Source organism: Paramacrobiotus metropolitanus, unplaced genomic scaffold (assembly GCF_019649055.1).
Source record: "Paramacrobiotus metropolitanus isolate TYO unplaced genomic scaffold, Prichtersi_v1.0 Parri_scaffold0000159, whole genome shotgun sequence".
NCBI lineage: Eukaryota > Metazoa > Tardigrada > Eutardigrada > Parachela > Macrobiotidae > Paramacrobiotus > Paramacrobiotus metropolitanus.
Genome location: NW_026570379.1, coordinates 32598 through 45008, shown reverse-complemented (window position 1 = coordinate 45008; position 12411 = coordinate 32598). Strand labels below are relative to the sequence as shown.

The 12411-nt window shown below is 47.5% G+C and overlaps 2 protein-coding genes across 3 annotated transcripts; both read left to right on the top strand.

The window, feature by feature from the left end:
• Positions 1–3747: 3747 nt before the first annotated feature.
• On the top strand, positions 3748–9289 carry LOC129599977 (uncharacterized). 2 transcript variants are annotated; one of them, XM_055498353.1, is made up of 9 exons: positions 3748–3998; positions 4217–4446; positions 4652–5514; positions 6491–6590; positions 6853–7592; positions 8110–8229; positions 8418–8637; positions 8826–8937; positions 9158–9289. In XM_055498353.1, exons 3-5 carry the CDS (start codon positions 4653–4655, stop codon positions 7190–7192), a joined length of 1302 nt encoding a protein of 433 aa, XP_055354328.1. In that variant the 5' UTR covers positions 3748–3998; positions 4217–4446; position 4652; the 3' UTR covers positions 7193–7592; positions 8110–8229; positions 8418–8637; positions 8826–8937; positions 9158–9289. The 2 variants fall into 2 exon arrangements, with proteins under 2 accessions (XP_055354328.1, XP_055354327.1); XM_055498352.1 differs by having other exon boundaries at positions 3749–4442; positions 4648–5514.
• Positions 9290–9396: 107 nt separating this feature from the next.
• Positions 9397–11613, top strand: LOC129599978 (uncharacterized). The gene is made up of 3 exons (XM_055498354.1): positions 9397–9533; positions 9799–9983; positions 10533–11613. The coding sequence occupies exons 2-3, from the start codon at positions 9809–9811 to the stop codon at positions 11369–11371; spliced, it is 1014 nt and encodes a 337-aa protein (XP_055354329.1). The 5' UTR covers positions 9397–9533; positions 9799–9808; the 3' UTR covers positions 11372–11613.
• Positions 11614–12411: the final 798 nt, after the last annotated feature.

Genomic DNA, 12411 nt, shown 5'->3' with positions numbered 1-12411 from the left:
GCGCAAATTGTGATGTATGAGCTGAACAACTACTGTAACGCCCGGCGTAAAGCGACAGTTGAACAATAGTAAATAAGGAAGTACAGATAAAAATTAATAATACGAGTATTAGTAAAGTAAGTAGTCATGTGCACTGTGCAGTAATAGCACTAGTACAATATTCAGTAGAAAATTGGCGGTAGTTGCTGGGAGTGGCGGGAGAACAGACAACACTGCCAACAGGAAGTTCCGTCGTGACGATCCGCACGGGTTTCGGGGATTCGACGCCACACGATGCCCCGGACCCGGCGACCTAACGGGCCAAGTGGGACGAGCGCAGCGATATGGAGCAATCCGCTGTACTTGTATAGCGAATTCCTCCACATCGCTGCACTCGTCCCATTTCCATACAACATAAGGAATCGGACTAGAACAGCGCCCGTTTCTGACAATTCTTGAAATAAAATCTTGAAAATTGCCCTTTTTTAAGGCAGGAATCTGGTGCTTCCAGCCATAAGAGCAATACACATTAGATTAGACTGAATAATTAGACTCCGGCCGATGGCGGTGTTTCTGCGTCTTTGGAGCTCGGCTGAATCATGGTACAGGTTTTGCAGTTTTGGTAAACGTCACTGTGCAATCATGACATCTGTGAAGCAGCTTGGAAACAAGTTGTTGTATTGACAACAAGATGAATCCATGTTTATGAGATTTATTGCTAAACTTGTGTTTGTGCTTGATGCGTTATATACAGCTTGTTCAACTGCGTATGTGTGTATGGCTTTGGCCATAACGACTGACAATCTAAACTTCTAAAAGATTGCTCTCATGTTTTATTGTCATACGAAGTTGTGAATGTTTATTGTCATCTGGTAAGTTACCAAACTTTCTAGAGTTGCTGCAACACGGTTGCCCTGAGATATAAGGTGTTGTTCTGCTGTGTATGATATCGATCATTCCAGCCTTCGGTCGACCATTTCCTGTTGCTTTCTATCTCATTGAAATTCCTGCTTGTTGTGTTATTAAAGTTATATAGTCAAGAACTAATGCTTTCCCTTTCCGTCAGCACAGTACCAGTATATTACGCAGTCATATACGGCACTCACCCCTTTCAGCTGTATTTTGCCGAAGTGTTTCGGGGCGAAATTAAATGACTTTTTCAAAATAAGTCCAAGATCAAAATTTATAATATTATGCTATACGATCTTAAGGGATTTGGCCCGGTGCATAGCACTAAATTCATGTAGATTAACGGGAATATTCGCTTTCGCGCACTTGCAAACACGTTTTAGGGTTGGTTTTTGACATTGTATAGCCAAATGATTTGTATACAAAGGCGTGCATTGCCGGCGCAACATCCGGTTGCGAAGTTATGAGCGCAACAAAATTGCAAAAGTTTAAATGCATTCCGGTGTTCCTAAAGTCTCATTATGGACCGATCCCTTTCAAATTTTGCACGTAAATGCACAGAACCATGAACATCGTTCTTACACCTAGCCAGACTTGAAGATTTTTTTCGATTTTAAAATTTTTGAAATTCTTTATAAAATTTGAAAAACATGCTAGAACAGTGAATCGGTGTAAGAACGATCTTCATGGTTATGCGTATTTATGTATGTGCAAAATTTGAAAGGGATCGGTCCATAACGAGACTTTTGGTACACCTGAATGCATTTAATCTTTTTGGAATTTTGTTGCCTTCACAACTCCGCAACCGGATGTTGCGCGCGAAAACGGATTTCGCACCTTCGTATACAATTCTTTTGGCTACAAAATACCATAAAAGCAATGCAAAAACGTGTTTGGGAGTGCGCGACAGCGAAAGTCCCCGTAAATGTACGCGAATTTGGTGCTATGTACCAAGCCAAATCCCTTAAGTTGTATTCTGAGTTTGTGTTCTTCGTTTTCTAACAAATTAACCCGCTGGGTGCTGCGGTCAGCTGCAGTCGGTGCGGTTGGCGCAGTATCCACGCGTTCATGTCGCGCAGCACGTGCCGGCGCTTCAGGGTGTTTTTATTAAACGCTTTTATTAATAATCATCGCGCAGTTATGGTAATAAAGAAAGAAACTCGCTATATTAATCACAGCAGCAAACCTTCCTTAAACTATCCACTCCGTCCATCGTGCCAAGGATAGATGCTGCATTTCCGCGCTGAATCTCCAACGATAGTCGTTGACGCAGAAACTCGTGTGATCGACGCTCTCCTGTGTGCTCCTGAAGTCTTTTGCCCAACTCCTGCACAATGGCGATAGCCGATGGGCACTAAGGACCCTTCGTTTCAAAGGCGATCGGAAAAAAAATGTAGCGCCTTTGCAGATAGGCATACAGTCGGGACTTCTTTTCTTCTGCTTGTACAGCAGCATCACCTGCCGTAATCGACGTAGGCGGGAAATGGGAAAGGGCCATTGTGTCGACGCACGTCACATCCCAGGCCAGACTCATTCCTCTTTTCCAGGCGAATGTTGTACAGCCGTCAGGGCGTTGATCTGTCATGGAGGACGTGCCGCGTGGTTCGAGCTTAGCAGGGACACCAGCTGAAGCACAGGCGCGGCACGTAATACTGTTAAGCCCTCCATGGCGCGCATGCCCACCAGCCGAGTAGCTGCATGATAATCCGTGGTGGCCCAACTTGTCAACATGTTTGTGACATTTGGTGCAGTTATGTGGCTCGCAGATATCCGCTCCCAGACGCAGGCCAATTGAAATTTTCATCGTTTCGTCGTCGAGTAGGTTGCCGATGTGGGCTGAAGGAAGTGCACTGAGCCAAAAACCGGCTTCCGGTCAGAACTGTGCAAGAAGGCGGGCTGTTGTCCACCGACACCCTGGCTTGTAGCGCGTCCGACGCGTGAAAATCCACCTGGGAAAAGGTCACACTGCCCCGGGTGCACGTCGCCGTGATCACATCCGGTGGCGTACAGGTTTCCGGCGTCCCTAGTGTCGTTCAAAGGACCATTGCAGGTCGCGGAGATCATCGAGGGTGCTTCGGAGGTCGGCGGAGCGTTCGGATTCACGCAAGTTTCGTAGTACGACATCCGGGATAATCGGCTTTCTCGTGGTCCTCCCGGACCGCCGACGGACCACTCGTGGCTGAAGGGGCACCGTCCCGCAGCGAAACCGGAACCAGGGCTTGACGTCCTCCGTCCCCAGCGCCGTCTCGTACGCCAAGCCGACGATCCCGAACGCCGCACAGCAGGCGCAGTCCGGCGTGACGTTCGGGCACAGGAAATTGTTCCCAAAGGTCACTGTCGACTGCCATGTCAGACTGAGGGTGTCCAGGACGCTGCGCGGGGAAAGGTCACATTGCCATCGAATTGCAGAGAGAACAAATTACCGAAGACGAAGTTGCGGGTGTCGAAGGCGCGTCCGGATGGAGATGGCTGACGTCGCTGTGGGACAGGTTCAGGATCCGGAGAATATCTGTATGTAACTGGTAGCGGTGTTCTGATCACCGCAATAAGAATCTTTTGACACCTCCGTTGATCGGCCTCCACTGTGACTATATAGACAGGAATGATCTCCGTCGATGCCGGTATAGTTCAGCCTTGCAGTCGGATTATTCGCCCAGCCACATCTCTCATCATCCCTGCCATCCATCCTCACGATACGTATCCACCAGACCGCCAACTGCGGCTGTTCACTCGCAACAAGATTTTATTCAGCACGTGCTGCGCGCTACGAAGTTACGCAATAGTATCGATCCGTCGCCGTTTCTCGCTGCTGATCCGACGAGCAGTTCCTTCTGCACTGGCGCATATGCATTTTCTCCGCACTATCCCCTTAGATTCCAGTTAAGCCGATTCCCAGTTTCTTCTCCCAACCTTGTTCCTTGTTGAAGCGTTCTTCGTCCGCTGATTCGATTGCGAGTGTTGCCAATACAGACGATAGTAGGCCTGGAATTGTTGGCTAGTCTGATTATGCTGGTTTCCCAATTGTTAAGTAACTACGGTAGTTTAAGAATAATTTTAACTATTCGTGGAGCGTTCGTTCTGCGTGGCCTTGTCTACCTGTTTCCTGACAAGTGAGTCGCACCATGGATTTTATGCAGTTTTACGCACTTTGACGGAAAACTAAAGCATTTTATGTGGTTTGCCAAATATGTTTTGTCTTATTTAACAGAAAGACGCTGCCTTAAATCAAAACGTCGGCAGCCGCTATATGTGGTTGAGCGCAGTACCTGTGCGGCTGTGCTGTAGAATACTCGTTCAGTTATCCGCATTATTTTTTACGTTTTCAAAGGGAATACATTTGAGATGCATAAAGCATGCTGCAGAGGTACGGTGGGATACGGCGGTGACTCAAAAAAGTAGATTAGAAAGATCCATGAAGGATACGTAGAGGATACTGCGGGATGCGATGGAATGCTATGGATTCCAGTCAAAACATATGCGCGGAAAAATTTACATGTGCTACGCGTGCCGTATTTAACATTTGAACACTGGATGTGCAAACATATCTATATATTGTAAGTACTTCCTTAAGCTGTCCCTTAACTTCCTCATAAGGCGACATTTACTTCCTTGTATGACGTCATTTCTTACTTCCGTAGCGGATCGAGGATTTTTAATTTTGTCTGAATTAGAGGGCCTTTGCTGTGCTCCGTTCGATTAATGAAATCCTAATAGTTTGTATCTTACAAGTACCAGGTTCAACTGTATATTCCATTGCAGGTAGCATGCCTTTGGGAAAATTTCTTCTTCTCCCTATATACAGGCCGGAATACTCCTTAGAATCGGACAGTGGTCTGTATGATCCATTTGTAGTGGATATACTGGGAGCGTCCGGTGCACTGATGCGTGGGTATGTCTGTGATGTGGACGAGCACGGCGTGTCCGTTCAACTAGACGCCCATACGGTGCAGCATGCCGCTTATGGTCATGTATGGAGTGTTAAAGACCCCGATTTCGATGAATCCACTACGGACCTGAGCTCGGGCGATATCGAAGTTCGCATCGACCTCCAGGACAGCGGCGTGGCGGCGTGGACGCCGGCTCGCTTGGTGGACAGCATTCGCTGGGCGGAGACCGAATGGTTCCTGCCTAGTTCGTGCGGGTATTCCGTCGTCACCGTGGAAGTGCCCCAAGCGGATGCCACCGTAGCGCACTACACCGTCATTGATGGACCCACCGCACTGACGCAACGGCTGCGCCGGCGCGGAGATCGCGGCCCGCTCGTGCCTCGTGGTGCCTTTCAAAAGGTCCGCGAGCCCATGTTCCGTCCGTCCGAGAAGTATCCGCATCCCGTGCGCTTTCTGCAAGCAGCGTGTTCCTTCCCACGATTCCATACATACTGGCTGCGAGACTCGCACACGATGCTGCTGGGCCTGCACGATGACTATATGGAGCTGCTGCTGGCCCCCGAGCGCGCTGAAATGTATAACCAAGTGAAGAACTACTACCTCGCCGACACAGGCCGCTATGACGGTTTTCTAGTGCGGAGAGCGACAACGGAATTTGTGGAGGGCTTGTTCGTTATGCAGCAGCGGACGGTCGGCGACATACTCGGTGGCTTAGTCTGCACCGTTCTACAGTCCGAAGGTAGGACATTCGAGCACTAGAACCAAAAATATATATGTACTGCAAAAGCTGGCAGTCTCACTAAAGCAACTATCAGCGGCAAAACTAGTAAAGCGATCACGATACTACAACGGCAACTTCTAAGCTGCCACTAATGAAGTGGGTTAATCCACCTGTACCACGATAAAACTAGGTTTTAACGGTTCGTCGGTGACCGTCGGTTGTTGCGCCGGTATACGCATAGCGGTCATTTGAAAGGCGACTATGTTTTTGAGCTTTATTGCTAAACTTGTGTTTGTGCATGATGCGTTTTATTACAGCTTGTTTCATTGCGAATGTGTGCATGGATGAGCACGTTATGGCTTTGGCCATAACGCATAACAATCTAAGAGACTGGTCTCATGTTTTATTGTCACCGTGAAAGTTAACGAACTTTCTAGAATCGTTGCAACACGGTTGCACTGAGATATAAGGTTTTGCTTTGCTGTGAATGATATCGATCATTCCAGCGATCGGTCTACCATTTCCTGTTGCTTTCCATCTCGTTGTTATTCCTGCTTGTTGTGTGATTAAAGTTATAGTTAAGAACTATTACTTTCACTTTCCGTCAGCACAGTATACGAGCATATTACGCAGTCATATACGGCACTGGCCCCTATTACGGTGATGTTACGAGTTAGCGAATTATTCAAAAGTCAGTTATGCAATTGCGAACATGTTAACCGATACCGGCGCGATTGTCAAAGTGCACAAACATTTTTAATCAGCTGAAAAGTCATTGGGGAAGAGCAAGGGCACGGGCAAGAGCAAGCATGATTTCAGAACATTCAAACAATCTCATAAGTCTAGAAAATCCACGTTAGAACTGGTCATCTCGTACAAGTACACACTCAAATGTTTCCGGTTGAACTAGCACCAATGAGATGTACATCTTCACTACAGATCTCATTTGTACGGCTACAATATCAATGTGCTTGGATAACTCTCTGATTTGCAGAGTTTCTTGACGATGAGCCCTACTTTAGCGAACTAATCCTGGAAATTCAAATCTTCATCTACTCCAATCTGGATATATTCCATCAAAATCTACTTAAAAGGTAAAAGGAGGGGTAGACATTTCTAGAGGTTCTATTTTGACCGCTTCTGGCGTCATTGCCACTACTTCCCGTTACCGTGCGTAAAAATAATTAAACGGTGAGCTGCGTTTACGAAGCAAGGTTTTTGCTACGAAACTAATTGATAAAAAAGCAAAATCGGATAAATGCTGACAATCGATTCTTCGCGATACAATAAAAATTTGGTCCGCAGACGGCACGTTAATTATCAGCTGTCGGTTAAGATACGCTGCTGGCGTTACAGGGTAAGTAAGGCGTTTCTACATCTGCTGGACTCCAGTATAATCCGGTCGTGTGTCATCCTGCCGGTGCAGCCAATTCATGAGGATGTGGGTCCCGATGATACGGACGCAGCATGCAGAACGTGGAGGTGGAACGGAAGTTTCGCCTGTGTCCACTTCCTGGCGCGAAGTGTCACGGAGCACTGCCGCGTTTTGTGCCTCGTGGGAGAGTGGGAATACTGTCTGTTCTCCTTGGTCGACTTACTGAAATTTCTGTCACTGAAGCTCAAGTGGCTCGTCAACACTGGCAATACAGACCTGTACATTAACGAACTGGATTTCCCCAGCCGACCAATGTCTTAACCGTGATCGAGCCGGATGTGTATATGTTGTTCCCTTACCAGTCTCCGCAGTTCCGAACCATATGCGATCATCTCCTGCTGCGACAGTGTGTGTTCGACGCGAAGAACTCCATTAACCTCCCTATAGTACGTCGTAACGGGGAGACAGGGGGCGTGGACCACGATCTGTACACCCGATACACAGACACCTTCTTTCTCAACGTGGCTCGTTGGTCGTTCAGTTTTGCCGGCACAACGACAGCGGATTACTCGGCTTCCTTTCGCCGAATGTTCGAAGTGTGCTGTCCGGAACTGGAGGCCACACAGCTGCATCGTCTGCTGGATGGCTTAAACGCTTTCCCAGCCCCCGAACATCTGCCGGAGGATTTACTGTGGGCGTTGCTAAGCGTCTCTTTTATGCTGTAAGTACAGTAGTTAGTTCGTTCTTTCTGCGTCTCTTTTACATTTCGTCCGCAACCACGGTTACGTATTAAGGCCGCCAAAAACATTATCAGTCGCGTAAACTTGAACCATATTAAATCAGTAACAACTTCTTAGAAAAATGTTTTCCTCACCAAAGGTTTTGGATATTTCAGTCTAGTTAGCGCTGTAACTGTTATTAATTTTCGAAAGACTTCTGCGTAGACCGGTGTGCTAAATCACCGGAGTAGGCGTAAGTGATCTAACAGAGTATCTTATTACGCTTTTACGCTGCTTTCACTGGAAGACAACAACTCAACTGATGACCGATAACGCTGCTAGGTGAATACAAGAAAAACAACTACTAAGCGGAAATTGCATAAAAAACATTCAACATAATTATAATTTCGCGACATGACACGTAGTATTGACTCGTTGTACAACATGTACAGTTGTACGTTACGCATTTACAACGCAACAACTGGGTGAACGGTAAAGGGGTTGTTAAACTGTTTGTAGGTGGAGCAGTCCGCCTCCCGATACCATTGAAGACATCCAGACGGCCCTTCTGACAGAATCGCCTCAGCGAAAACTGGTGACCCAGACGCTGCATTTATTACCATTTTTGCAGTAAATGAGGTAAAGAGACGTACACACTGCAGTAAAAGGGGCCCTGGAGCCCCAGGCTGGTTAACTGTTTCCTTCCATAAGCTTTTACGAGTTACGAGCTTACGACGCTCATTTTATCTAAAAGCATTACATGAACCCGGCAATTACGTATAACCCGGCATTCCGTCTGTTATGCTTACTTAGACTGACCTTTGTAGCATCCGCGGCGAACAGCGCAAATTTTGCGATTATGGGAAATTCGGCCCGGTATGCCTTTCGTTAGGCTTACTTAGATTGACCTTAAAAGGGGCCTTGGCGAACGTTGCCAACATGGGAAAATCAGACTCGGCATTCCGTTTGGCATGCCTCCTGAGATTAACCTTTAAAGCACCCTTGGCGAACTGTTAGAAGGTGGCGAATATGGCAAAATCCGACCTGGTAGGCCTGTGATTAGGCTTACTTAGACTGCCAGTACCTCTCCACTGGCGAACTGTGCGAATGCTGCAAATACTGGGAAATGCCATTTCCAGTACCTGCAGCATTCGCACAGTTCGCCTAAACAGTTCGTCTAAACAACTATGCTCTGTTTTTTAAACTGTTATCCTGATTGAAATCTATTTTTGCAGTTGACTCAACTTTGTTGTACTGATTTGCACTTTAAACTTTAAATACAAAGTTGAAGGATTATCATCAAAATGGAAAAAGCAACTGTCAAAATAATTGGGTTCATCTGTCCAGGTAAAGGATTACCAGGAGATTGTGTACTAAGTACTATAGAACATGATGAACTCTGTATGCCTATTTCGTGCGGTAATATATTATTCTTGTTTGAATGTACAATATTAAGTTATTTTCGCGCGGCGCGAAAATAACACTCAGTTTTACTGCACAAATGGTTAGAAATTCAACAAAAATTAGTAATTTATACGGTTTTATGCAAACGAGCTGTTTTTTGTAGAGTTTCATAGAAAATTCTTTTGGGTTTTTCTTGATCAGTCAGCAAGCAAAGTGCGCTCAAAAGCAAGATGGCGTCCGGCTAAAAAGGTCAACCAATCACTTGCCATAGCGAAGGCTCTGCGGATAAATCGGCAGCTTTGAAAGAAGGCCGGCGTTTCTCTTTAAAACGTTTGCATATACGGCATCAACCTAAATTAGCGATAAATCACTGACTTCTATTTTAGCGCCGGGATGTGACTATCCGCTGAAATAATCTCCTCACAACCTGAAAATTGCATAGGGACAATTAAGAAGCTACTGCACTTCACACTGCACCTCTCCGGCGTCCATCTTTCTCCCGTTTTATTAAAATAAATATCTGATCCGAATCGAAGTGGGTAAGTCCAAGTAATTAAAGCTGCGCATAATCAGTTCATTGGATAATGTTAGTTGTATTTTTGTCAGCGAACCTCATGTATGCGCGTATGGCGAAGCACAGGTCTATGCAAGCTGTTTGGCCGATAGTTGGCCAGTGTCCAGCTTGTACAACGTTGTAGAAGCTTAAGAAAAGTTCAAAGCACAGATGATTCAAAAGACATATTATGCTATTTCACGGATACCGTAGCTAACGACAGTCTGAATGGTTAGTTGCAACTGATGCAGGCGCACGGCGATGGCTGCATGGATGGCGAATTCCCAGGCCCGTTTTGGTCTTTGGCAGGCATTCCTGTGCAGCTGTGTAATACTGCAGCAGCAGCTGTCCTTGTCGGCGGGATGTCCGTCGAGCCCACCACAACCGCAGAGGTCGCTGTCGTTCGACGCGGAGCAGCGCAAGGCGGGCCCTGACCGTGAGTGGCGTATAATAAAGTACTACAAGTATAGCTAATGCGATTTGTGTAATGGGTAATGGGTACAATTCCCGATCAGGATAGCATTGGGGAAGTGTTTCTGTTATAAATGTTTTCTAGTACTAAGTATGTCGTTTTAGTACTATAAGTGTTGCGAGCCTGAGCCTGTTCCGGTAATTTCAGTAAGTCTTCGTCAAGAGCATGAAATTTGTCTGACGCCACGAAGAGCGTACGTCACGCTCTTCCAATTCCACAATCCCAATACCATTTCCCAGTGGTACTGGCGCTCCCGCTCGTGTGTACTGTGGTTCGCAAGCACCGCTAGTAATTTATCTGTAGAGCCGGCGTGCTGTTTAACTTGTACGTGGTACTTTTCGTCCGCTTTCATTTTCAGCCGTAAGTATCTAACCGTTCCACAGGCCCGGCTTGATACACTTTTCAAGTGATTGTCTTGTAAACTAGCCATATGTTGGATACTTACCTGATGCAATTAAGATACTTACCTAATGCAATGTGCACTTATCATGCCAATAACTGGCTCTGTGGTAGTGAACGACATGCTGGCGGAGGCGTGGCTGAAGAACCGCCAGGATGACCGCATCACCCTGACGCAGCTGGCCCCGAGCGATACCGTGACGGACAGCCTGGTGTACCGGCCGCGGCTCGGGGAGAACGTGAGCTTCCCGTGCGAAGTGCCGGCCGGGAGCGATGTGCGGAATATGGCCTGGCTGCATCAGGACCGCACCGTCTTCGAAGCGGGACGACCGTTGGCAGTGCCGGCGGACGACTTGACGGGACGGTTGTATCGCTTTCTCCAGCTCAACAACACCCTCCTCTTTCAAGTCCTCAACGTCAGCCTGGCCTCCAGCGGCTCCGTGCAGTGCGTCGCCCTCCCGTCGGCCCCGGCCGCCTACGCGCCCCGCCCCCGCGTCCTGCAGCGCTATATGCTGCTGCCGTTGATCACGCGCCGCAGCGACATCTTCGCCCCGACCGACCCCACCCACCTGACGGCCATCGAAGGCGATCCGCTCGACGTGCCGTGTGATGTCCGTCTGCCCCTCCCGGAAGGCCTCCTACTGAACGCGCGCAACCACGTCATCTGGCGCCACAACGGCCGCGTCGTCTTAGGCCCCTCGGAGGCGCCGTACGGGGCCATCATGCCAACCAGCGGCCTGATGCCAGACCTCGAGGATACCGCCTCGTCCATGGCTAACTCAACCGACACGCCGTTCATCAACCGACCCGGACGCTTGATCCCCGGTAGGTCACGCTTTGAAGCCATCGCAGTGACCGATGCCGGACACATACAGTGCATGTTCCGGCCACACCAGGGCCTTCACGAGTGGATAGTCCACACGACGACGCTGAGGGTGTTGGCCAAGAACTAATGCTTGAAGAATCAACCCCGCATATGCATGTCTAATCGCCAGATAATCATACATTTGCCAGTGTCCCGTAGATATATGGATTCGCTTCATTTGTACTGGAAACTTCGTAAATCGTCAGTTGTTATGTTTTCTACATCCTAACAACTTGTTATCGTGGCCTGCTAAACTGCTGATATTATGTTAAACAAGAATGCGCGAGTTAGCGATCGTACAATGAATACGTATAATGTATATATATACGAGTAGTTGCTGCTGACAAGACGGAATTAACGACGCTGTTGACCGGAAGTATCTGTACGCGGAATGCGATCATGCTAAGAACTCTCTTTCTGCTGCGATTCTTAACACATGTCAAGTCAAGAAAATTCCTGAAAAAAGATATACATGTGACCAAACAAACTTACGGGGAGCGGTAATTCAGAAGAAAAACTGGTTTGCAACAAAATAACCTTTCAGACACAAGTACCCGGTTACCTGAACAAACATTTTTCAAGCGCGCAGCAAAACTAAAAAATCACGTACAGGCGATGATACAGTAGGTTAAAATAATAACTGAATTGCATCAGGAATATTCAGGATAAAGGGAATCTATGACCTGGAGAGCCGGTGTACATTCAGCCGTCTTCGTATGTATGTTACATGCAGCGCATTGGCACCGCATCAAGGCCGGAAGTCCAGACATAGCAGCCCTGATGCCACTTTTAACCGCGAAGTATCATGCATCTCACCACACTGCATGTTCCGCGCAGCAGGCGTCGAAACACTCGGACCTTCGAGACCAGACGCCTCCCGCATGGTCACCAAAGTCGGGAAGATGATACGACAGGAAACAGCCAAGATACGGGCGACGGAGTATCTTTTGCGCGGGTGGAGCGGATAAATTGAATGAGATTGACCTTTTATAACTCGTTTCTTTATTACTTTGTTATGTTCCGATATCTTGCGCCTTGTGTTCGATTTGACCAATAAAGATCTAGCGGATCAGCATTGAAATCCAACGCGGAAATGCGGCCTCCGTCCTGGGAACAGCACCCGCATCG